At 37.6% G+C, this 25,078-nt stretch overlaps 1 protein-coding gene across 1 annotated transcript in view; it reads right to left on the bottom strand.

Moving 5' to 3' along the window:
* The window catches only part of TMTC2 (transmembrane O-mannosyltransferase targeting cadherins 2), a 341,011-nt gene that overhangs the window by 7,211 nt on the left and 308,722 nt on the right, over positions 1–25,078 (bottom strand). The window contains exon 10 of the mRNA XM_081822153.1: positions 5,857–5,971. Coding sequence (XP_081678279.1) covers positions 5,857–5,971 — 115 coding nt within the window. The remainder of the gene's footprint in view (positions 1–5,856; positions 5,972–25,078) is intronic.

Here is a 25,078-nt window from a genome sequence, read left to right as displayed (position 1 = left end):
CAGGGAAGCAATGGGAACCAGTTGGTGCAGTACAGTTTTGCTTTCTTTACCACCTCAGGGAGCAATGACAACCTGGGCCCTCAGTCCTAGAAAAACCGTAAGTTCATGCTTAGCTCAGCTGTAAGTGTGTCCTTTGTCAGACACTGTACCATTCTAAAAACTTAATATCCCTTTACGAGTACAAATGTGGCATTCTCCCTCCTATGAATGTAAATCTATTTTCTAAAATTTATCATAAAGAGGTAATTTAATAATATTGGAAGGATCTTACTATTAAGGATTTACATATTTGGTAACCTAATACTCTATAAATTCTTTCTCCAACAATACATTCAAGAATCACAGCCTCTGGGTAGTCACCCAACTACAAAGACACGAGGGAGCCAATGTGACACAGTGAAAACAGTATTATACTTGGCCAGAGTACACTAAATTCAAATCCCAGCTTTACCACCTGTGAGAAATATTGACTCTCTTTAAGCCTCAGTATCTTCATATGTAAAATGGGAATACTGTTCTCCATGTCACACATGTGCGAATATAACAAAGAGAGTGACAGATATAAAATGCAAAATATAGTACCAGACAGACAGGAGATATTTAAGTAAATGCTACCTTTGTTCTTCCCTTAGTCTGTAAGTGGATTAAAAAAGATTTTCTGCCAATGCCCATGAATGCTATGAATCAGGTAAGGTTTGTTTTTAGTGCCTCTGGAATTCCTCCCTTTATCAAATATCTTTGTGCTCTTTCTAGCTTCTAGTTCTAGGAGAACACTGAATAAATTCATCCATACAAAATGCTCCTAACAGAATAACTGATTCAATACTTTCTTCTTACAACTCTATAGATATAACTTGACTGAGTTCTAGCAATTTGAATTCCTTTGATATTTTCCTTTGATGATAACCAATCTTCTTTTTTATAATACTCTCATCTGGAAGCATCCAGTACTTTTCCCATTTTATTTGAAGTACTAAAAATGTCAACACATATAGTTTAATGTTCATTATGTGAGGGCCACTCAACATCTGTGATCACCCTCTCTATAAATATATTTAGTAATTAGCTGCAGTGTGGATCCTACCTTCCCAAGTAAGGCAGAAGCCAGAAATTCCCTCTCCTTACGACTTTCTAGTAGCCGAGATTCCAGCACATGACTCACGTTCCACCAATCAGATGCAACCTCAAGGGACTCGAAGTCAGAAGTAAGCCTAACAGGGAGGCAGCTGCGCCCAAGAGAATCATCCAACTGACATTTTAAGTATCACCCGGGACTTGTCAGAAGTGTAAAACCATAGGCACTTGGAGGTGGTGCTTGTGGGTGATGGTGGCAGAGCTCGGGACTGTAGAAGCTGCTGACTCCCAGGGAAAGCCAGATAGATGGTCAGATATTATTTCTGACTATGTATGGTGCTCTCAAGCCCGAGACTGAGCCTGTGGGCTATAGAATACTCTTTCATAAATCCTGTTTCTGCTTAAACTGGCAAAAGCATATTCTTTAGTTTGCAACTAAAAAGTGTGACCCATACATGGAGACAAGTTTAGGAGTCGATCTATTTTCAGCAGTTTTACTTTCAATATGATCATTGAAGGCCTTTATTCTAGCTTCGAAATTTCCTCTATTTGTTGATAACTGCTTATGTGTTCCATGCTTGCCTTCAGAAATTTTCTATTTATATTAACATTTATATACACAAAAACCAAGTAAAACTATGAAACAATATATATATAAATGCTAAATATAACTACTTACACATATACAGCATATAATTATATACACTTATCTATAGATATACAAATAAAACTACATATCACATACTATATACATACCACATATATACTTACATGTATATATATATACCTGTATACTACATATAATTATACTAACACATATGTAATTATTAGTATACATATAATGTTCTCATTCTATCCTCCAATCTTTTTTCTTTTCAGTCATCATTTTGATGTCTTTAGTACTTTACATTAAACTGAGAAGAGATCTATAACTTATATTTAAATTATCAATCTCTCAATTTTGCCCTGCCTCCATTGCAATTATAAACTCAGAGATCCTGTTAATCTCTTAGTAATCTTTTCTAATGTCATATTGTTCCCCTTCCAAACTACTTATTTCATTTTCCCAGATGTATTCTGTGTCAGTTAGGTTAGGTTAGGTTACACTGTTGTAATATAAATACATCCTAAATCTCAGTGAATCAGGACAACAAGGTTTATTTCTCACTCACTTACTCAGTGCAGGTGAGTAGGGAGGTTTGTCCCCCTTTGGTCATTTCAGGATCTGTTTTCACAATTTCTAAGTCAGAAAAAGGAAAAGCACTGACTCTTAACAGCTTTGGCTCAGAAGTGACATACATCATGTTCACACACCTTCAACAATCCAACTAAGAACCATGAAGTTCTTCAACTTGGAAGAAGGCAGAAAAGTACAATCCTAATATGTTTAATGAAGGTGGAAGGCTTACATAGTTGGTGAACAGCATTGATATTTCCACACCACATAGCATTCTTGTGAATCACCTTGATAACAGGAATTATAGATGTTCTAAGTGGCTCTTAGGTTTTAATGTAAATCTCACTGCATAGATAAGGGCTCTTTACTTGGACACATCTGATTTGTCATTCTTATCTGAACTGCCAATTTGAAATCCAGTATTTCAAAACTTTCTATGTGCTGACTCTACAGAGAAAGATCATTATCCACTATTGAGAGTTGAAATGGGTCTGTTAGAAATTTGTCAGATTTCAAGCCTCTTGAAGATCCCAATAAGATAAAGATTTGCCCCTTGATGGCTAGCCCCAGGAACTCTCCTCTTCCAATATGGTCTCATCTAAGTGCAATGACTTTTTTTTTTTTTTCTATTTGTGATGAGCAGTTTTTCCTCACTGATAGATTCTTTGGGTCATTTCATTGGGAATTAGCTAAGGAAAGGGAAGTTAAATATATATGTTCAAAACATTTCTTGAATCATAACATTTCCTAAATTGCTGATTTTGGATATGAGGGTAGCCATTAATACAGCTAACCTAGACACAACCAGGGAGGCATCTACTCTTTCCCTCATACCCTGCCTCATACTCTTACCTCACCAAACCCTGCCAATTTTGTCTTCTAAGTATCTTGCAAAAGAGAGCTCCGAGGGAAGAATTAATATCAAAGTCAATTTACAATAATTTGGCATCCCCAGAGGAAATTACATGTAACAATAAATAAGCAAGATCTTGATAGCTAAGGATTTTGATAAGGTTGCATTCAAGGCAAAATGAGTAACCTTTCTTACTCCTTCCAGCAAAGTCCTAAATGCTCTTGGTGAATAAGGAAAGAGGTTGGTATACAACTTGCATGGTAAGTACTCAAGAAATACTTGAATTTAATAAAGTCGAAAAACAGAAAAACTAAGTAAAAACATTCATGGGGGCTGCCACCAAGCAGAGTAGGATATAGCCAGGCTGCTGTGGTCATAATTGCAATCAATATTAGGAAAGCGCTGACTGACTGCACCTTAATGAGGAATGCAGACTGCAGAAAGCTAGAAAGAAGGTTCTGAAAAACAAACCCTAAAGATTTCCACATCGCCAATGTATAATAAAAATTTTCCACTGGTTTCTAGCACTATGGTAACTAAGGAAAAGTTGGAAGTGATATATTTAACAAGGACCTTTTTTGTAACTCTCTCATAATGGGTTTCCACTGATAGACCTTGAATTTCAGATACTGATTTAATATGTAGCAAAATACCTTGTTGAGGAAAGTATCTCTTATGATTAAGATGAATTAGCCTGTAGAAAGTTGTGCTTATCCATCCTTGCAAATGGTTTACTGTGACTAAAAGCACAGTGTTTTACTCATGAAGAAGAGAAAGTCCTCTCCCTATAACAGCACCTAAGCCTGTCATGCAAATAAAGGTGTCTTTTTGAAAATTATCCTTGCATTGAAGGTTCTTGAGATTGGCTATAGTTTACTTTTTTTAAGATTTTATTTATTTGTTCGAGACAGAGAGCACAAGAGAGAGACAGCAAGCACGAGCAGGGGGTAAGGGCAGAGGGAGAGGGAGAAGCAGGCTCCCTGCTGAGTAGAGAGCCCTATGCAGGGCTTGATCTCAGGACCCTGAGATCAAGACCTGAGCTGAAGGCAGACACTGAATGGACTGAGCCACCCAGGTGCCCCTGGCTATAGTTTATTTTATAAATATACCAATAGTTGATTGAATGCTGGTTTCTCTTTGTAGATACCAGCTTTAGGAATGTGAAATGTTAAATGTGGAGTGAGTGCATTCAACTGAAACCTCACAGTACACTTTCCTCTCAAACAGACTTTGAATTTCTTACTCAAAACTTATAAAAAGCTGGGGCACCTGGGTGGCTCAGTTGGTTAAGCGTCTGCCTTCAGCTCAGGTCATGATCCCAGGGTCCTGAAAGCGAGCCCCACATCGGGCTCCCTGCTCTGCAGGGAGTCTGCTTCTCCCTCTCCCTGCCGCTCCCCCCTGCTTGTACTCTTTCTCTCTCTCTGTGTCAAATAAATAAATAAAATCTTAAGAAAAATAAAACTTATGAAAAGCTAAGTAGGAAGCCAGGTGGTTATAAAAGGACAACACAAAGGATGCTTGTGATATTGGAAATAGTGTGTACTCTGACTATGGTGATGGATACACAAACCTACATAGGTGTGATAAAAAAGCATAGAACTAAATACACACACACACACAAACACACACACAGAAAATTTGAGTAAAACTGGAGAAACGCAATAAGACCAGTGGATTGTATCACTATCAATATCCTGCTTTTGATACTGTACTCTCATTCTACAATATATTACCATTGGGGAAACTGGATAAATGGTACAGGGCATCTCTCTGTCTTATTTCTTACAACTGCATATAAATCTACAAGGATCTCAAAAAGTAAACAAAACTACTTTTCTTGAAAGCCCGTGTGTTAAAGCCATCCAACTGTGAAGCCATTCCTCTGGTATTTTTCTTCCCTAGTAAGAGAAATCTACATAATTACAAACCTATTCCTAGAGCCAAACCCAGAGCCCATAGTGTGGATGTCAGCTAATGAAGCATTTAGGTGAAGATTTAGTCGAGTGAAATTCAGGTAAGAGTATGGGAGAAGGGGTATACATATTACTAACAGAACAAATAATGCTTTTAAAAAAACTGTATAAATCATTTGAGTTTCTTAAAAACATTCTTCTTTAACCTAAAACACCACTTATGGATGCATTAACTTTCTTTTTATGTTCACAATAAAAATTGTTGATCTACCTTTTAATTGTTTTGCTGTTATAATCAGCTTTCATAATATCTTTCTGAAAATAGAAGTACTAAAAGGTCTACAAAGATGTATCATTTCCCTACATAGCAACAATGCTAAATACAGCACCATTTTGAGACTTTGATAGCCCTTAGGTATATTTGTACTTGACAATCCTCTCCACCACCGAACATAATAAAATGCATTCACATGCCACACTCAATATAATAAATATAAAACACAAATAGATGCAGTTGGCTAATCAACATGTTTTGTTTTAGACCTTTAAACAGTTATTCATTTTAATTTTGCAATTTTCTTTTTGTATTTTATAGTCATTTTTGAAGGGAAAGGAAAATGGTTCTCCATAATTTTCAGAGTCCTGAATGCTTACATGCCCTACATACTGTGCACATAAGCTATAACGAATAAAATACTCCTGACTGATTTTGGCATGGTAAGACAGCATAATTCACCTCAAGAATGTGGAATAAGGCAGTATGACAGGGTACTCAGTCTACCTATTAGCTTTCCCAAAGCCACAGTGTTGGTCTTCTAAGGTATAGTAGCAAAACTCACCTGAGCATGTGGGCAGCACTGAAGACCACATCAAACTCCGTGCTGTCCAATTCAGCTGCTTTCTTTGCCATCTCAGCTGCTTCTATGAGGCGAGCTTCTTCCAGAAGAAATTGACCTGCAAAGTACAGAACCAAGTGAGCTTCAACTTAGAAACTACTACTCTAATCCCGTGAAACAAATAAAATCACTACAGAGAAAAATAGAGTGGTAAAAATGATTTGAAGCTAAGATGTACGTGGGCTGCCCATCTATATCTCGTTATTTGGTCCTGTTTTCTATGCCTTTCCCTTCATTGCAGGACATCCCAATGCATCCATCTGGTATATTCACATAGTTAGGTTTTCTTTTTTTCCTTAAAAAAAAAAATCCTGTATAGACTACTGCACCAAGAAATAAAATGGATACAGTTGAAGATATATTACAATTAAGGGTTGAATTGATTTTCATTATTGTTTGTTTAAAACAGCTTCTGTCTCTGATGCATATGTACAAACAAGGCTATCTATATTGAAATGTATTAACTTCTTATATTTAAGCAGTACTAAAATTATTATTTTTTTAAAGATTTTATTTATTTGTCAGAGAGAGAGAGAGCACAAGCAAGGGGAGTGGCAAGCAGAGGGAGAAGGAGGCTCCTCGCTGAGCAAGGAGCCCAAGGTGGGACTCGATCCCAGGATCCTGGGATCATGACCTGAGCCGAAGGCAGACGCTTAACGACTGAGCCACCCAGGTGTCCCTAAGCAGCACTAAAATTACTGAAAGAATGTACAAAGGTCCACTGAGCATTTACTTACTCAATTAGACTGACTAATAAACATGAAACAAATATTAACACATTCACATTTTTGAGATTACTTGCAGGTCAGCTTTGAAAGGCTAGAATTATTGCAGATGGAGCCATACTATTCTGAAACTATACCTCCAGAACTGATATGTAGTGCTATCCCAGAAACATACATAAAGACACACACACACACACACACACAAAGATTTGGGTCCAATTTTAAGGCTAGGCAAACAGAAAGAACAGGCTGTTTTATGTTTGTTTTAGAGCTGGGGATTTATTAACAGCAAAAGTAATGATGTTAAGCCCTATCTGACATGGATATTCAAATGAAAACCAATGCATAACAGAGAGATGCTGAAATCATTCATGTAACTTTTGGGCTTGCTGAGTTGTGGTCTGATGATTATTTTTTGCTTTAGGTTTCCCGTTTGCTTAAAGTTCAAGATTTTAAGAATATGAAAAAAGTTATAAAAATGATTTGCAAGTCCTGAGCTGCACAGGGAAAAACAAATTTAAAAATGGTAAATGGTAAATCCTCCCTGATGGTAGTGGTTTGAAAGAGCCCATTATTTACTGCTTATCTAATAAATACTACAAATTGTCTTCTAACCCAAAAGGACCAGTCCTTAAAACACAAGAGGACATTTTCTATTTTAAGAATTTATAATAAGCCACAGACTCTGCTTATATCTAAATGTCAATTGGTAAGAATTGGTGAGTAACGATAAGTTGACTTGTTAAAATGAAGTGAGTTTAAAGACCAGGATTTAGAGACCTCTTAGCTATTTCTACCAAAAGTTGTACATTATTTTCTTAGTCTGTCACCTAACATTCTGTCTCAAACATAATTGTTAGGTCAGAAAATTGTTAAGAACACTGATTTGTAATATAGTTGACCCTCAAACAACACAGGTTTGAACTGTATGGGTCCACTTATATGTAGTTTTTTTTTTTTTAATAAATAGAGTACAGTACTATAAATGTGTTTTCCTTCCTTATGATTTTAACATTTTTTCTGTAGCTTACTTTATCCTAAGAATACAGTATGTTAACATATATAACATACAAAACATGTGTTAATAGTCTAGGTAATCAGTAAGGCTTCTAGTCAACACTAGGCTATTAATAGTTAAGTTTTGGGGGTGTCAAAAATTATACACAGATTTTCAACCGCGTGGGGATCATGCCCCTAGCCCCCAAGCTGCTCAAAGGCCAACTGTAGTTACACTTACAAACAGAAACACACATTACTTATGAAACTCAGGTGTATACTAATTTTAAATATGTTGATATGAGATTCAGCTGAAAGTATATGTGGTTTAAAGACAGTAAAACAAGAATTAGACACTCTATGGCATACTGAAAAATTAATATCTCATCATATAGATCTTAGTAAAGGATACCAGACTAAACCTATTCTTCAGTTAATTACTCTTATTATAAGTTCTCAAAATTAAAACATAATATTAATTGCTACCTGCCTTCAAAGAATAATGTTTACCTAAGTAAATGCATTAATAAATATGTTAATTAATTATGTGATATTTAAACAAAGGATAATGTAGGAGTTTATTGATGGTTCCTTTTCCTTTCCAGACAGTTATTAACTCTGAACTGTGTTCTGTATTAATAGTTAGGAAAATGCAACAATTAACTGAATAATGAAGGTTATTTAGTAAAATTCATTACTCCAGACTGTAGAGGGTAAAGAAGACACACTAGCTCTGGTAAAAAAAAAAAAAAAAAAAAAGAGAAAAGAAGGACATGATATCTTTACTGTCCACACAGAAACAGAGGACCATGACAAGAAGCTTCGGTGATGAAGATAATGATGCTCGGGCGCCTGGGTGGCTCAGTCATTAAGCGTCTGCCTTCAGCTCAGGTCATGATCCCAGGGTCCTGGGATCGAGCCCCGCATCGGGCTCCCTGCTCGGCGGGAAGCCTGCTTCTCCCTCTCCCACTCCCCCTGCTTGTGTTCCTGCTCTCACTGTCTCTCTCTGTCAAATAAATAAAATCTTTAAAAAAAAAAAAAAGATAATGATGCTCAATGGCGTAAGAGGTCAGTTCATGTGCAATGCCCCAAGGGCAAAGCCTTTCAAGCTTCATTGATGCCAAACACATCTTTAATGTTCAACAACAACAAAGGATAACAACATTAACTAGTTGTATAAAATCAAATATACAATTTTTATCATAATTTTAAAACACTTCTTTATGCTTTAAGTCAGCTTTGTCATGCAAAATGCAATTTACAGACAGTTTGCAAGGTCCCCAAACCACACAAAACACGTAACTTTTACTAAACAGTAACAGAAAAAAATCCCCATATGATCATTTTTAACAGAATTCATTCATCATATTAACATTCAGAAAAACAATATCACAACATATTAGTAAGGTATTTGCATAATTCCCCCCATTCTGTTCTCGACAGGCCATATATCTCAATATTCCAGCATTAGTATTCTGCTATGATAAAGGCATAAAATATTATGCAGTGTGGACCGTTTGGTGTCTTTTTTTTTTCCCCACTGGACTTGAAAATGTGAACCAAATTTGGAAGTGAATTATTATTCTGCTATGTTATATAATGATTATTTGTTTGAAATATAGCCCAGAATTGATGGAAAATGGAGCAATAAGCATTTCAAATACAGAGAACCAACATAAATAGGGAAACAAAGACACACTAGGTTTCTTCTTAATAACGATCCAAAGAGCCAATACTGACATATTATTGGGGGAATAATGAGGAACAAAATTTGCCCTTACTTCTTCTGGAAGACCTTGTCTTAAGTCACTCTTCCACCAGCTTCAACTATTATTGTTCCCATCTAATACTGCTACCTGAGCCTTTGAACCACTTCTGCTTCCCTTAATACAACCAGCTGTTTCACAGCTTATTTATCCCTATTTATCCTGAAGGATAAATCCTTATTTATCCTGAAGGATAAATCCTTATTTATCCTGAACTCTCAGGCTCTAAGGTTTCTCTTGTCCCATCCCTATCACCAGTCCATCTTGCCTACCTATTGTAAACTGGGCATCTTTTATTTTTAAGCCCTACAACATTTCCTTCTTGGTGAATCTTTCTTTGACCACTCCCCAACAGTATTAGAATTGCTTATGACTAGTTCACTGCAATATAATTTACCATATAAACCAGAGCACTTAAAAGAATAAAAGAGAATGGTATTATTCATGAGGCAGGAATAAAGGGGGTATAAAGCAGAATTGCCTCAATATGGCTATCCCACTTAACAGCATATGTGACAGGATGTGGGTGTCAATCCTCTCATCTTTATCATTACTGGGTAGTGAATCATTTTATACAATGTCTTTGAATCACTGTTGGCTGAAAGTGATCAATATTAACAAGAGAGACACAGGTGCTCTTTACTGAAGAATGTACACATCTATGGAAAGCCCACCAAGACTGAGCCAGATGCTGAGGCTCAGTGGGGTTGGAGCAGCTACTTGGGCTTTGATGGTGAGAGGAAACTACAAGGAGGAGCCAGGGCAGTATGGGGAGTGGAAAGGAAAGCAGGCACTTGAAGGAGCCCATCTACAGTGGTAGATTCTGCAAGGTGTGAAAGGTTACATTTTTCAGTGGCTCATAGCCTTAGGGCACATCAGAATCACCTGGAAGGTCCGATAGAACAGAGAGCTAGGCCCCATCATCCCCAGAGTTTCAGATTCAGTGGGTTTGGGGTAGAGCCCATGGTTTGTTTTTTTTTTTTTTTTCCTCTTCAAGATAAGTGTACTCCTCAATCCCCATCACCTATTTCACCCCTCCCCCTATGAAACCACCCCTTTCCAGTAACCAACAGTTTGTTCTCTGTAGTTGAGAGTCTGTTTCTTGGTTTGTCTTTTTCCTTTGCTTGTTTGTTTTGTTTCTTAAATTCCACATGTGAATGAAATCATATATGGTATTTGTCCTTCTCTGACTTAACTTTGAATTATTCTCTCTAGCTCTAACCATGTTGTGGCAAATGGCAAGATTCATTCTTTTTTATGGCTGAATAATATTCTATTTATATTTATATTCTTCTTTATCCATTCATCTATCAATGGATACTTGGGCTGCTTCCATAGTTTGGCTATTGTAAATAATGCTGCAATAAACACAGGAGCATATCCTTCCTTTTGAATCACTGTTCTCACATTCTTTGGGGAAATACCAACTCATGTGATTACTGTATCATATGGTAGTTCCATTTTGAACTTTTTGAGGAAACTCCATACTGTTTACAACAGTGGCTGCACCAGTTTGCATTCCCACCAGCAGTGGAGGAGGGTTCCATTTTGTCCACATTCTCGCCAACACCTGTTGTTTCTTGGGTTATTGATTTTAGCCATTCTGACAGGTGTGAGGTGATATCTCATTATAGTTTTGATTTGCATTTCCCTGATGATAAGTGATGTTGAACATCTTTTCATTTGTCTGCTGGCCATCTGGATGTCTTCTTTGGAGAAATGTCTACTTATGTCTTCTGCCCATTTTTTAATTAGATTTCTTGTTTTTTCACTGTTGAGCTGTATCAGCTCTTTATATAATTTGGATACTAACCCTTCATCAGATATGTCATTTGCAAATATCTTCTCCCATTTAGTAGGTTGCCTTTTAGTATTTTGGGTTATTTCCTTTGCTGTGCAGAAACTTTTTATATTTGATGTAGTCCCAATAGTTTATTTTTGCTGTTATTTCTCTTGCCTCAGGAGACGTATCTAGGAATGTGTTGCTATGGCCGATGTCAGAAATGACTGCCTGTGCTCTTTTCTAGAATTTTTATGGTTTCAGGTCTCACATTTAGATCTCTATCATTTTGAGTTTATTTTTGTGTATGGTGAAAGAAAGCTGTCTAGTTTCGTGCTTTTGCATGTTGCTGTCCAGTTTTCCACCATTTGTTGAAGAGACTGTTTTTTTGCCCACTGTATATCCATTCCTCTGACAAATTCATTTGACAAAGGAGGAATGAACATGATTTGCATTTTTAACAAGTTCCTACTGATGCTGCTACTCCATTGTCCATAGTTTGAGAACCAGTGTCTGATGGGAACAAAATAATTGTTTTGTACTATACTCTGGATGCCCTGTCTGGGATTAGCCACCAGTTAGATTAAGCTCTTCTGGTCAATAAACAGCATGTGGCATGCCCTTCCCTATATTACAAAGAATAATGACCGGGTTACACATACTCATGCAGATAGGAAGATATATCTGTATGAATAAGATACATGCAATAAAGAAAGTTTACTCTCTCAAACTCTTAAAATAAGGATATTTAAGAATTTTATCTTTCATATGTAGAACAGTTATGAGAAATCACTTCTCTCTCACAAATAGGAAACAAACGCATTCTTTGTGTTTGATAATTGAGCAGAATTTCAAATAAAGAAACCACGAAAATCTTAAGTAAAATATATTTTGTTTTCATGTATATATTGTGCTACCACACTTTATCATTGTTTGGTTTATAATTTGTCTTACCCAAGTTAATTATCATCATCTTACTTGTCTTCCATCAAAGGGAGAACAAAGGCAAAAACAAGATGAGAAATTACAAAGAAAAAAAAAGGAATGTGAGTGGAGAAACACAGAAAAGGATATTTAAAGGGAAAGCATTCTCTAGAGGTCCAGATTCAAAGAGTGTTAAGTCTCCCCATGGGCTAAAAAAGGAAGAGGGAAAAACCAGTTGACAGTTCTAGACTCAGGAGCTTTTGTATTACAGTTATACCATTTCTTCTCGGGACAATTCTCTAAATGAACTGTTTAAAATATTTGGTGGATTTTTACCAACATTTCAATATGACAAGCTGGCGAAGATCAATCCTTCATTAATTCCTGGCTTTAAAAAACTGCCTGAAAGAAAGAAATCCGTAACAGTGTAAGCTGGCCTTAAGCCTAGGCTCAAATACTGCTTTGTAAAAGTTTTGCACATAAACTCCCCAGATTAGTTGGCATTGGCATTTCTTACTAAAATATATGAAAAATTCACTATTCTGATCAATGGAATTAAATCAAGGAGCTAAAACAATCTGTAATAGGTGTCATGATGATACGATTCTCTTTGGGAAAAATCACTCATAGATAGCTTTAAAAAATGTTCAAAGACAAATGAAAATCTTATTTATAAAATAACAGCTAGAACTTAATATTTGCACTAAAATAGTTCCCCTTGGCAGAAGACATCAGACCATCTAAATAGATCTAGAATTGTCTGACTCCTACCACTACCTTGTCTCACGCCATCACGTCACTCTGGATTGCAGCAATAACCTCTTAACCAGTCTCCATACTTCTGCCCTTGACCCTACAGAGAATTCTCAACATAGCAGTCAGAATGATCCTTATTAATAGTGGGAGTCAGTGCCCATCATTCTACAGCTGACTTAGGGAAAGTGAATGTCCTTATACTGGACTACACAGCCTGACAGAGTCAGCAGGGAGTTCCTCCCCCAACCTCTTACCCTATTCTCTGACCTCATCTCCTTTGTCTCCTACTACTCTCCCTCTTGGTCACTTATTCAATGCCTCTCGCTGCTAACACACTGGAGAAACAAAGACTCCTGCTTCAGTGTTTATTTGCCATTCCCTCCACTGGGAGTGCTCTTCCTCCGGATACCACAGTGGCTCACTCTCTTCTTGGCACACTGTGGGGATTTAATAACTACACATTCAGTAATAGGACTGAATTACCTATATCCCCATGTGCAGAAGTACTTCCTTCATCTGCAGGAGCAAGCTAGAATCTAGCCAGCATAGGTCGTCACCAGGCACTTTCCTATTCATATCCTCTCACCTTAGAGTGATTTTAGGCAGGGCTGCAGTAAATGGCCACAACATGCTGAGTATTGCAAAATTTCCAAGGTTGCCACTCACCGTGAGGTCTCTATGAACAGTGCCTCTGGAATATAGGCAACATGGCAGCCCTGGTTTTAGATCTCTGAATTTCCCTTGGAATATGACAAATAATCCAGTCATCAATCATGCCTTCAAAGATACCTTAATTCCAGAACAGTCCAAACTGTGCAATTTGGCTAAAATCTATTATATCCCATTGTACTTTGGAATAAATTCAATAGTCTGGGAAAAAGAAGAAACTATAGATTAACATATCCAACCCAAGAAATGTATATTGTGCCAAATACACGTAAGACGTAGTGATACTTGCAGTGGAGGACGGGGAAGATAAGTGCAACACTTATCCTTGAAACAGTTTGAATTTAGTAGAGGAAAGAGGAGATTATGGAGAGAGTTTAACCACAAAATGGATATAAGTTTGAGGAGACGCAAGGTCTCACAGGCTAAGTGCATCATATCTGGATGGAGGTAAATATTTGGTTTTGTTCAACTTATAATTAAAATTGAATATACATAGAGTAAAAGGCACAAATAAGGGTACCACTTGAATTTTCACACAGTGGCTCTGCTCATAAAATCAGCAGCCAGGTCATGAGAAAGAATAGCCAGAAGCACTTGTCTAAACTTTTTCAAAGATTCAGATGATTGGAGCAGGGAAAAAAGCCTGGAAGATGGTGGAAATATTTGGGCTGATTTTGGTGACATCTAATGTTAACAAGACAGGTGGGTAAGGCAGAACTGAAGCAAGCCCTTTTTGGAGTGTTTCTACTAAGGAAGGTGAGTAATATACTCCTGATGAGACAGAGTGGGGGATAATGCAATGCTCAGGATTTCGACTACCTGTCTAAAGGAGATGCTGCTAAACAGAGGTTGTTAACGTATGCTAATTAGGCCTGGGAGGATTAAAAATATGGAGGGGAATCATCTCTTTTGCTTCTCTGAAGGGAGGCTTGCTGAATGTCTTTCTGGGAATCCCTTGCATTTTTAGGTATGTTCTTACTCCTTTTTAAGATTTTTTTTTTTTAAGATTTTATTTATTTATTTGACAGAGAGAGACACAGCGAGAGCAGGAACACAAGCGGGGGAGTGGGAGAGGGAGAAGCAGGCCTCCCGCAGAGCAGGGAGACCGATGCGGGGCTCGATCCCAGGACCCTGGGATCATGACCTGAGCCGAAGGCAGACGCTTAATGACTGAGCCACCCAGGTGCCCCCTTTTTAAGATTTTATTGATTTATTTGAAATAGAGAGAGAGGGAGAGAACGAGCAAGAGAGAGCACAAGGGAGGTTCCATGTTGAGCAGGGAGCCCGATGAGGGGGCTTGATCCCAGGACTCTGGGATTATAACCTGAGCTGAAGGCAGATGCTTAACCAACTGAGCCACCCAGGTGCACCTTCGTTTTTTTTCTTTTTTAAAGTAATCTCTACACCCATCATGAGATGTGAACTCATGACCTTGAGATCAAGAGTCACATGCTCTACCAACTGAGCCTGCCAGGAGCCCCTGCTCTTACTCGTTAAAACCAATCTCTCTCACGGCACCTGAGTGGCTCAGTCGGTTAAACAGTTAAGCATTTGACTCTTGATTTCAGCTCAGGTCATGATCTCAGGGTCATGAGATTGAACCCTGGTCAGGCTCTGCATGAGATTATCTCTCTCCTTCTCCCTCTGTCCCTCCCCCTGCTCTCATGCGTGCTTTCTCTCTCTCTCTCAAATAAATAAATAAATCTTTAAAAAAAATACATACAACCAATCTCTCTTCCCTTCCCTTCTATTATTTTTGTTGCTTTGTGTTTTTGTGCTCTTGGCAGCTTGATTGAGTAACAGCTTTGATTTATTGAGACAAACCCAATGTGATAAATGTGCGGTAGTTACTGGCCAAGAAAACAGGTGGGCCAAATGAACAAGAAAAGGATGCCCAGGAGAGCAATCCAGACTGCTCACTTTGAGGTTGGGAGGACCCAGATCTGTCCCTCTGTGAACATGAGACCAAAAATTTGCCCTGAATTGGACATGTGGCAAGGAAGATGCCTACCGCAAAGGAGATTAGAGGAACAGCAGCAGGCCAGAGCTCTGTGCTCAAGCAGAAAGGAGGTCAGGAAGGCTAGGGATGCTTTATTGCATTTATTTCTCCCCTGACTCTTTCCAAAAGGGTTAGGAGATGCCAGAAAACCACTGAGAGAGTTATGAAGACTGTCACATGGAGAGTGGGAAGTAGAGGGAGGCAAGGAGGACAAGAGGGGGACTGGAGAGGAAGTAAAGAGAAGACATTAGGGAAAGAAAGAGTAGGGGGAGGGGCAGGGAGGGAGGAACAGCACAACCCATTATAGTTGTAAGTAATATAGAGATTTAATAGAGATCAAGTGCACTGAATAAAGAAAACAAGTCCATGCTAGGTTTCAAACAATCTGAGGAGTTTTACCACCTAAAGATGAAGGGGAAGACATAACCGGTTGAGGATAGGACCTAATCAAAGATAGAGATGAGTAGTGTCATTCCTAGACAAGGGCACTGTAAGGAAAGGGATGAGGTAGACATGAGGCTCAAACACAGGGGAAGTCAGTAAGGAAGGGAGTGTGCCTCTGGGACTAACTTGGGGTGATAATGAGAATGCAGAGAGGATGTGGCTAAATGCTCACATCCTCTTCCTCTTCCTCAGAAGAGCTCTGAGTCTTCTCCTTGCCCTCTAACACCATCTCAATGGGCTCTTCTGAGGTATTAATTTACAGATGTGTCACTGAGGCACAGAAGAGTTAATGACAGGGTAGAAAACTTTGGGAACAATTGTTTTCAATTAAGTGGAAGGCAGAACATAAACAAGAATCTCAAAGTGCACTCAATTGCTAAATCCAAATAGCTAAGACTGGAAAAACAGTATCTCTTTTTTTCCCTCTCTGCCTTCCTTGCTTTCCCTCTCTCTCTCCCTCTCTCTCTCTGTTCCCAATTACTTGTTACTTACAATATTCATTCTTCTTGCAAGCAATTATTCTTTTTCCGTTCTCTTTCTGTCTGCATGTTGATGGATACCGATTCCTTTTTCTTAATATCTAGATTTTTATTGTCTCCTCTTCCCCTAATTTCTGTCTCTTTTTCATATACCTTATTGAAAAAATTTTCTATATGATTCGTTCATTCTCTAAGATATTATTATGGGTTCTATTATATTTTAAAAATAATAAATGACCATTGTTACAAGTTACTGAGCATATATGACATGCTAGTTATTTTATAAAATTGTAAACGAATCCTCACAACCTGAAGCAGTTGCAATCATCTCCAGATAAAGAAACTGAGGAACAAGAGGCTAGCAAAAGGTAGACCATGCTCAAGGAGTAATCAACAGAGGGGCTGCATTCCAAAATCCACTGCACTCCTACTCCCTAATCTGAAGTTTAACTCAATTCTTACCATCTTGTCTTTGTGACTTCTGGTGTCCCATACAAAGACAGATTCAAAAGAACGCGTATATGTAAATTGTTGCTATAGTCTGAATGTTTGTGCTTCTCCCCCTCCCCCACCCCCAGTTCATGTTTTGAAATCAGGGGCCTTCATGAATAGGATTAGTGTCCTGATAAAAGGAGCCCTGAGAGCTACCTTGCCCCTGCCACCATGTGAGGGAGCAGTGAGAAGACCATCGATGGGGAAGTAGGCCTCACCAGACGCTCAATCTGCCCTCACCATGATCTTGGGCTTGCAGCCTCCAGAACTGTAAGAAGTAAATTTCTGTTGTTCCTAAACCACCCATATATGTTATGTTGTTGCAGCAGCCCAAATGAACTAAGACAGTACTTAACTGCATCATGTAGTTACACGTTTAAAACAAAGTGGACTCTATTCCCATGCAAAAACTGGAAGCAGAGATGAGAAAAGGAAAGGGTAAAACTAACTAAAGGTCAGTAAATGCTTCTCTAGTCATTCTTTTATTGCAAAAATACTGATGGGCCGTTTTCTTCATGGGGGGCACTGCATGCAGTGTAGGAATCTCCAGAGCAAGGGTCACTGGAGCCACAGTTTCTTCACTTTGCAAACGGGGATAACCTGGCTGTGTTATCGGAAAGAGTAAATGAGAAAATGTCAGTACGCTGGGTGGGGTGAGGTCTGGTGCTCTATCTTCTCATTTTTCTTTTCACTCCTCTTTACATGAGCTCCTTCTCTGCCTCTGTACCTTTCAGGCTCTCTCCGCGTCTTGCGTCTTGATGACCTCAAGCTGCCCTTCCTTCCTGACGCTTCTAAGTACATGATTTTGAGAGCTCCATGGGTTTCTCCACCAGCAGTCCTCCAAAACCTCAGCATTCTGGGGCTTTGCCACCATTGGGGACCCACCAGGCTTACATTCGGTAAGAGTATACCTTTAAAAGCACAAGGCAAACCATAAGCACAAGGCAAAAAGCACCATAAACATATCACAGGCTTAAGAGTCCAAGGAGGTTCAAATCCTTCCTCTGCCAACTTGCTGGGCCTTCAATATTGTCACGTACACTCTTGATACCTTGTCTGTAAAATAGGGACAGTATTATTTCTGCACAGTGTTGGGTTACTGAAACAACAAAAGATGCACAAAAATACCCAGTATTGGTGCAGAGACATAATTGTTGAACACTGAGCTTCAATAATAGCACTAGCATTAATGAGCACAGACGTGCCCAGCATGACACCAAACACTTTTCTTCATGTAAATTCTAAAAACACTGCAGTCAGGTCATACCATATTACTTCAATTGATTTAATCATCTAATATTGTGAAACATAATCATCGTGTATTTTATAATAATAGTATTAATAGTATTTTTTTTAAGAGTTATGATAAAATATGGTAGGTGCTATGGTCTGAATGTTCGTGCCCTCCCCAAATCCATATGTTGAAATCCTAACACCTAAGGTGATGGTAATAAAAAAAGGGGAGGGGGGAGTGATTCCCAACTTTCAGTGTATTTGATACATATTTTATATATCAATAAACCTACCAATAGAGCAAATATGGATGGAAAATATCTATATTAATCTCTTATACTAATTAAGAGATGGTACAGTGTAAGAGTCCGGAGTGCCTTGGTTCAAATGCTGCCTCTCCTATTAACTGGCCCTGAAATCTTGCGGAATTTACCTTACAGCTTGATGACTTCGCTTTCCTCATCTGTAAAATAGAGACAGTCAGGTAACCTCCTCACTTGGCTTTTGTGGGGATTTAAATGAAAATTCCTTGAGAATTTCTCAGGACACAAAAGTCCTAAGTAAATGCTTGTGTTATTGTTATATTTGATGAATTCATCATGGAAATATGGTATTTAATAGAGAATTCAGGCAAGATGCCTTTCTCTTTTTATCCCTTTCTAATTTTTACATCTTAAATTTTACATGTTGAGTTCAGTTAAATACTTTTTGGATAATTACTTGTTTACTGTAATTTTCCTGATATCTTTTCTACAAACTATCTGAAAATATTTTAAGACAATTATTCTTTCACATTTTATCAAGTATATATTCCTTCCTAATGTACTCATTAAGGAAAATATAAAATAGAAATTAAGCCTGTTGCCCATCCCCCCCCAAAAAAAGGCTGCAAGAGTCCAAAAAGCTAAAACATCTATTATTAACATAGCTTGTTTGGTTTTCTTTTTTTTTTTTTTCCCCCCTCTCGAGACAGTGTGTGCATGGAGTGGAGAGGGGCAGAGGGAGAGAGAGAATCCCAAGCAGGTCCACGCCCAGAACAGAGCCTGACATGGGGCCTAATCTCACAACCCTGAGATCATGACCTGAACCCAAATCACGAGTTGGACGCTTAACTGACTGAGCCACCAAGGCGCCCTTGCTTTGCATTTCTAATGATGTAGTTATTTTGTAAAATTTAATCATTCTTCCTGTATAATAACATAGGCAATTGTCTCTGTTATTAGGATGTTAAATATTTCATCAAATGGAAATAACACTATTTAATCATTTCCCTTTTTCAAGCATTTAGATGCTTTTCCATTTTTGACTCTAACAAATAGCACTGCTGTGCTCCAATTACTACCTTTTGTTGATAATCTTAAACATAGAAAAAATATTTTCTTAACATATATTTTAATGAGAATTATTGAGAATAAATGCTAGAGTAACTTAAGGGCATATATTTTTATTTGAAAGTGAATTTCTTTATTTCTAACGAAATTCTATATTTACCTATCTTTTAAAATCTGTTATACTTCCTCTTTGGGGAATTATTTGTTCATATCCCTTGGTCTTTATACTCTGTTTTCCTTGTAGTTTTACAACTTCTCATGTCTTAAGTAGACATGTTTTATCTTGTGATTTAATGGAAATTATTTCCTATCACTTAACTGTTTGTCTTTTAACTGTATTTCGTTTGGAAATACATTAATCCTTTAATTTTTCCTTTATTCTTTGCTTATAAGCTTAAAGAATCCCTTTCCTGGTTTTCCCTTTCTAGTCACGATAAAGTTTTAATTCTAAAAGGCTTGCAAAAATATCTCACATAAAATACACACAGGTGTGAAGATTAAAAAGATTAAATATTAACCTATTAACCTATATTAAAAGTAATAACAGCAAATTTAAAAATAAAAAATCATAGGTAAGAAATGAAATAGTTTGGAATGACATTTAGAAATATCATGTTCTCGGGGTGCCCGGGTGGCTCAGTCGGTTAAGCGGCTGCCTTCAGCTCAGGTCATGATCCCAGGGTCCTGGGATCGAGCCCCGCATCGGGCTCCCTGCTCGGCAGGAAGCCTGCTTCTCCCTCTCCCACTCCCCCTGCTTGTGTTTCCTCTCTCGCTGTGTCTCTCTCTGTCAAATAAATAAATAAAATCTTAAGAAAAAAAAAAAGAAAAGAAATATCATGTTCTAATTATACATCTGTCAACTGTGCTGTCTTTGGAGCAATAAAGGGACACAAATACTGATATTTTAATAAAATATTTTGGTCTGAAGCATTAAACATCTCAATGAAATTTTGCAAAAACCAAAAACCAAAAATGTATTTTCATTTTAAATCAAGGAAATACCATTATTTAGTTCATTATTTAATTTTTTAAATTACTCTTGGAGTTCATGAAGTGATTAAAATAAAATGTTACAACACAATCAACCCCAGATCATTGCCATCTTCTGACTAGCTTTAATTATGATAATAAAAAAATTACAGACCTCTTACCAATTCGACCTATCACATATTTTTAACTTCCCCTTTCAGTGTTCACTGACGAAATATCGAATATAACATTTTAACAATTTCCTCCCGGACCTACTTTTTTTTTTTTTTTAAGAGTTATTTTACTATTTATTTGAGAGAGAGAGCATGAGCGGGAGGGGCAGAGGGAAAGGGAGAAAGAATCTCAAGCAGACTCTGCTGAGTGTGGGGCCTGATGCAGGGCTTGATCTCACGGCCCTGAGATCAGGACCTGAGCTGGAACCAAGAGCTGGATGCTTAACCAACTATGCCACCCAGGCACCCCAAGACCTACTTTTTAAAATGAAATTTAAGAGCATCCTGCAGACAAGCAGACTATAATATTAATAATAGGAAGTCCTGGACTTAGAAGTTGAAGGAGCTGGACTTTTCAAGTTCTTTTCCTACTATGTATGTTGAAAATTTCTGATCCAAAGAATCACCTGGAAATTCTGAACTTCTATTATTTCAGTCAAATGGAGTTGAGATCTATTCCTACTTCACAGGAGTTACATAATGATCGAGAAATATCAGGATAAATGTAGTAACACATTTTCAGATTTCTAAAATTGATAAGTAGAGCCAAATAATAATCCAGGTAATTACAGTTTTAAAAATTCTACACTTCTCTGTGGGTTCAAGAGGAAGAAGGACAAAATGACTGCTCCTTTACATTAGAAATGATTTCATGATTGTCTGGATCAGTCCTCTTCCATTTCCAGTGCTTGAATTCTTTCAAGCATCCTTATAAACTCACAGTTGAAAAATCTTCAATGGGCATTCATTTCATAAGCTGGCAGTTCTCATAAATTGTTATGTTCCTCCTATGGAACCAGAATGTATCTTCTCAGAGTTTCTAGCTATGGTCCTAGTTCTGCCCTTGAACAATCCTCCAGACATATGTGTATCTTCTGCATCAAGCACTTTCTCTGCTTTATTGTTCTCCAATGTATCCCCTCGTATCTATAATTTTTTCTGGTAAACTCCTACTATTCACTCAAATATAATTTATGTGTAAGATCATCAGGCATAGTTCTCCTGCACCTCAGCCCCCCAAATCAAGGCCCCTTCATTATACTCCTTTATAAAATCAATTGTAATTAAAATTAAATGATCATTTTTACAACATGGGCCTCCCTCACCAGTTTGGAAGCTCCACTGCAGCCTGTCTTGTTCCCTGTTGTCTCCCTACATCTAGCTTGATAAATACTGAGTTGGACAAAGAAGTTCAGGACTCATCACTATACAGCTGAACCCCTGGAATGAACAACTTCACCCAGAGAGTGTAACTGTAATAAAGAAAATGAGGCTAAAGGCGTAACTCTTAAAAACATACAGTTAGAAGTTGATAGGAAAAGAAGAAACCATCCAAGGTCTACATAAAAGTATACTTCTCAAAAGCATTTATCACAATCTGCTTCCTTTTCACTTTTTATGCTTTTGTCCTTAATAACTAATGAATTCCCATCCGCCCAGATTTATACATAGTACGTGTCTCATAACAAATGCATATTGACTTAAGTTGTTTCAATCTACATAAAATTTACTACTATGTACATAAAGAAAAAATTGTAATATACTCTGACAAAATGGTTTTCCTACTGGGGCGCCTGGGTGGCTCAGTCATTAAGCGTCTGCCTTCGGCTCAGGTCATGATCCCAGGATCCTGGGATTGAGCCCTGCATTGGGCTCCCTGCTCCGCGGGAAGCCTGCTTCTCCCTTTCCCACTCCCCCTGCTTGTGCTCCTGCTCTCGCTTGCTCTCTCTCTCTGTCAAATAAATAAATAAAATCTTTAAAAAAAAAGGTTTTCCTACTAATTCTTTAAAAAAAAAAGAGAGAGAGAGACTTCCTGTCTTGACTTTTATTCTTTTGGCAGAAGCTTTCCACTGGAGCCATTGGGAAAACCATGGAGAATCCCTTGAATTACAGGCCCACATGACACATCAAGCCACCAAATTCTCATCTTCAACATTTATAAACTAAATTCCATAAAGACTTCACATGATTTGTTTCATACGGACATGAGATACACTGGAAGCTTGATGACATACGAATGTGACATTATACTATTACTGATACTATAGTCTGAAACCTGTTTTCTACACATTCTTTAAAATTTTTGATGCAAGATCAGTGAGAAACTGAGTATATATTAGCAACAACATGAAATCTTAATATACAAAAACATTTTGAAAGTCCATATCAACTCTTTCACACTTTACAGATAAGGAATTTTAATCCCAGAGATTATAGGTACCAGAAAGCCCTACACTTAACAAATTTACTGAACCAGTTTTATTTAGCTTTCTTTGTTGCAAGCCAACCTGAAGAAAAAAGACAATCTTGCACGCATCCCTTCCTCAAAAAAAAAAAAAAAAAAAAAACAGAACTAGTGGATTAAAAATACAAGTAACTGAGAGTACTTTTTTTTTTAAAGATTTTATTTATTTATTTGTCAGAGAGAGAAAAAGCTTGTGCGAGCGAGCATACAAGCAGGGGGAGCAGCAGAGGGAGAAGCAGTCTCCCTGCTGAGCTGGGAGCCCTATGCAGGACTCAATCCCAGGACCCTGGGATCATGACCTGAGCTGAAGGCAGATGCTTAACCGACTGAGCCACCCAGACGTCCCAACTGAGAGTGCTTTTAAACACTGCCTTCTAATAGTCATTGCAGTCAATATAAATTCTATAATTCCCTCTGTCTAGTCCCAAATGGATGGTATTTTCGAAGTCTTGTGTATTATTAACAAGCAAATCAAAAGCACATCAACACCCAGGAGAGTGAATTTCCAATAGAACAAAACTCACCCACACTGGCATTTTCATGGGCACTTGCAAAAGTATTGGGGAAAAAAAAGACACAAAACAACATGTATATTTTATTTAAACATTTGTTTTTAAGCTGAGGAAGTATTATTACTCATTCAATTGTGGGTATAAATATCCTAAGAATATCCATAACTAGTAAGATGATGGAGAGCTGATAGGAATCATATTATGTATCTTCTTGGACAAGAAGTAATAAAAATGCTAATGGAACAACCTTTTGGTCTGTTTTGGAACCTACATTCAATTCTAAAATGGAGAACATCTCTAACTGAGCTCAACCAACATTTATTGCACATTACCATGAGTAGGACAATATGCTAGATATTGATGGTGCAAAAATGGAAATCAGGGTCTCTCCATTCTCACTTATCTTAGAATTTTCTAAAGAAGGTAAGTGTATACTTTCAATATAAAAATTTACATTCCCACAACTAAATCTAAACTATCTTCTCTTGACTAAAACATAGCAAGAGTTCCCTTAGACCTTTCCCTAATCCTGTCTTCTCCACACGGTCCCTTCCTTTGCCCTAGGAAGAAAATGCAAACTCCTTAGCTTGGTCGATAAAACCCCAGGGGCTCTGCTCTGCTTTCTCTCCAGTCTCATCTCCTCCCACTTTCCCATCTGGTTCAATATAATCCAGTCACATTTACCTTCCTTCTCTGCTGTGAACACAAGCTTGCTCTTGCCTTCGGCCTCTGAACTTCGTCTTTTCTATCTGAAATGCTCTTACCTGACTCTTCAAATAGCTGGTTCACACTTACAGATTTCAAATATCACCTCTTCACAAATGTTCTCCTTGCTACTTGCTGTCAAGAAGCACCCCACTTCCCACCACATCACCTTTTTAAAAATGACATCACCCTATTTATTTCGTACATAGCCCTACTCACTTTCTGAAGACAGAACAGTATCTTGCACCATCAGACACATTGTATACACATTAAAATGAAATAAAAATCCTTCCCTAAACTTTTTTAAGCTGAGTTATGATTATACGCATTTGACATTCTAAAACTGCATAGAAGCACGTACTAATCAAAAGTATCTACCTACTTACCTACCTGCATATCTGCTTGGGTATCTCCCCATGTTGTGGGAGAGATGGAACATACATTAGAGAAGAAAAGTCAATGGCAGTTCTCAAGGGACCCAAAGGTTAGTTACCTCTTTTTTTTTTTTAAAGATTTTATTTATTTATTTGACAGAGCTAACTTGGACAAGCCAATTTCATTTCTCTAGGCTTCAGTCAACTTATTTGTACTTGTACTTATTTGTTTATAAGTACAAACAGGATTATATCAGACCATTTAAAAGAGCTTTCCAGTTCTAAAATTCAGTCACTGGAAGTAGATTTCCCCCAAATTAAAGGTACATTTTTTATAACATGAGCACAGACAGGAATATCAAGCACTCAGTCATGGGCTTCCTGTCCATTTGTAGATTATTTTGTCTTACCTACTACTTCTTGATGCTTCATCTTGAATCTTTTTTATTTTCCATTCCACAGTGAGAAAAAGTATTGAAACTATTTCATAAAATTATAGGGAATTATATAGTCATTCCTCCCATTGAAAATAC

This window comes from Leptonychotes weddellii, chromosome 5 (genome assembly GCF_054177405.1).
Source record: "Leptonychotes weddellii isolate Sample4059 chromosome 5, ASM5417740v2, whole genome shotgun sequence".
Lineage (NCBI taxonomy): Eukaryota > Metazoa > Chordata > Mammalia > Carnivora > Phocidae > Leptonychotes > Leptonychotes weddellii.
Note: the sequence above shows the minus strand (reverse complement) of the source record. Positions and strands in the feature narration are given on the sequence as shown.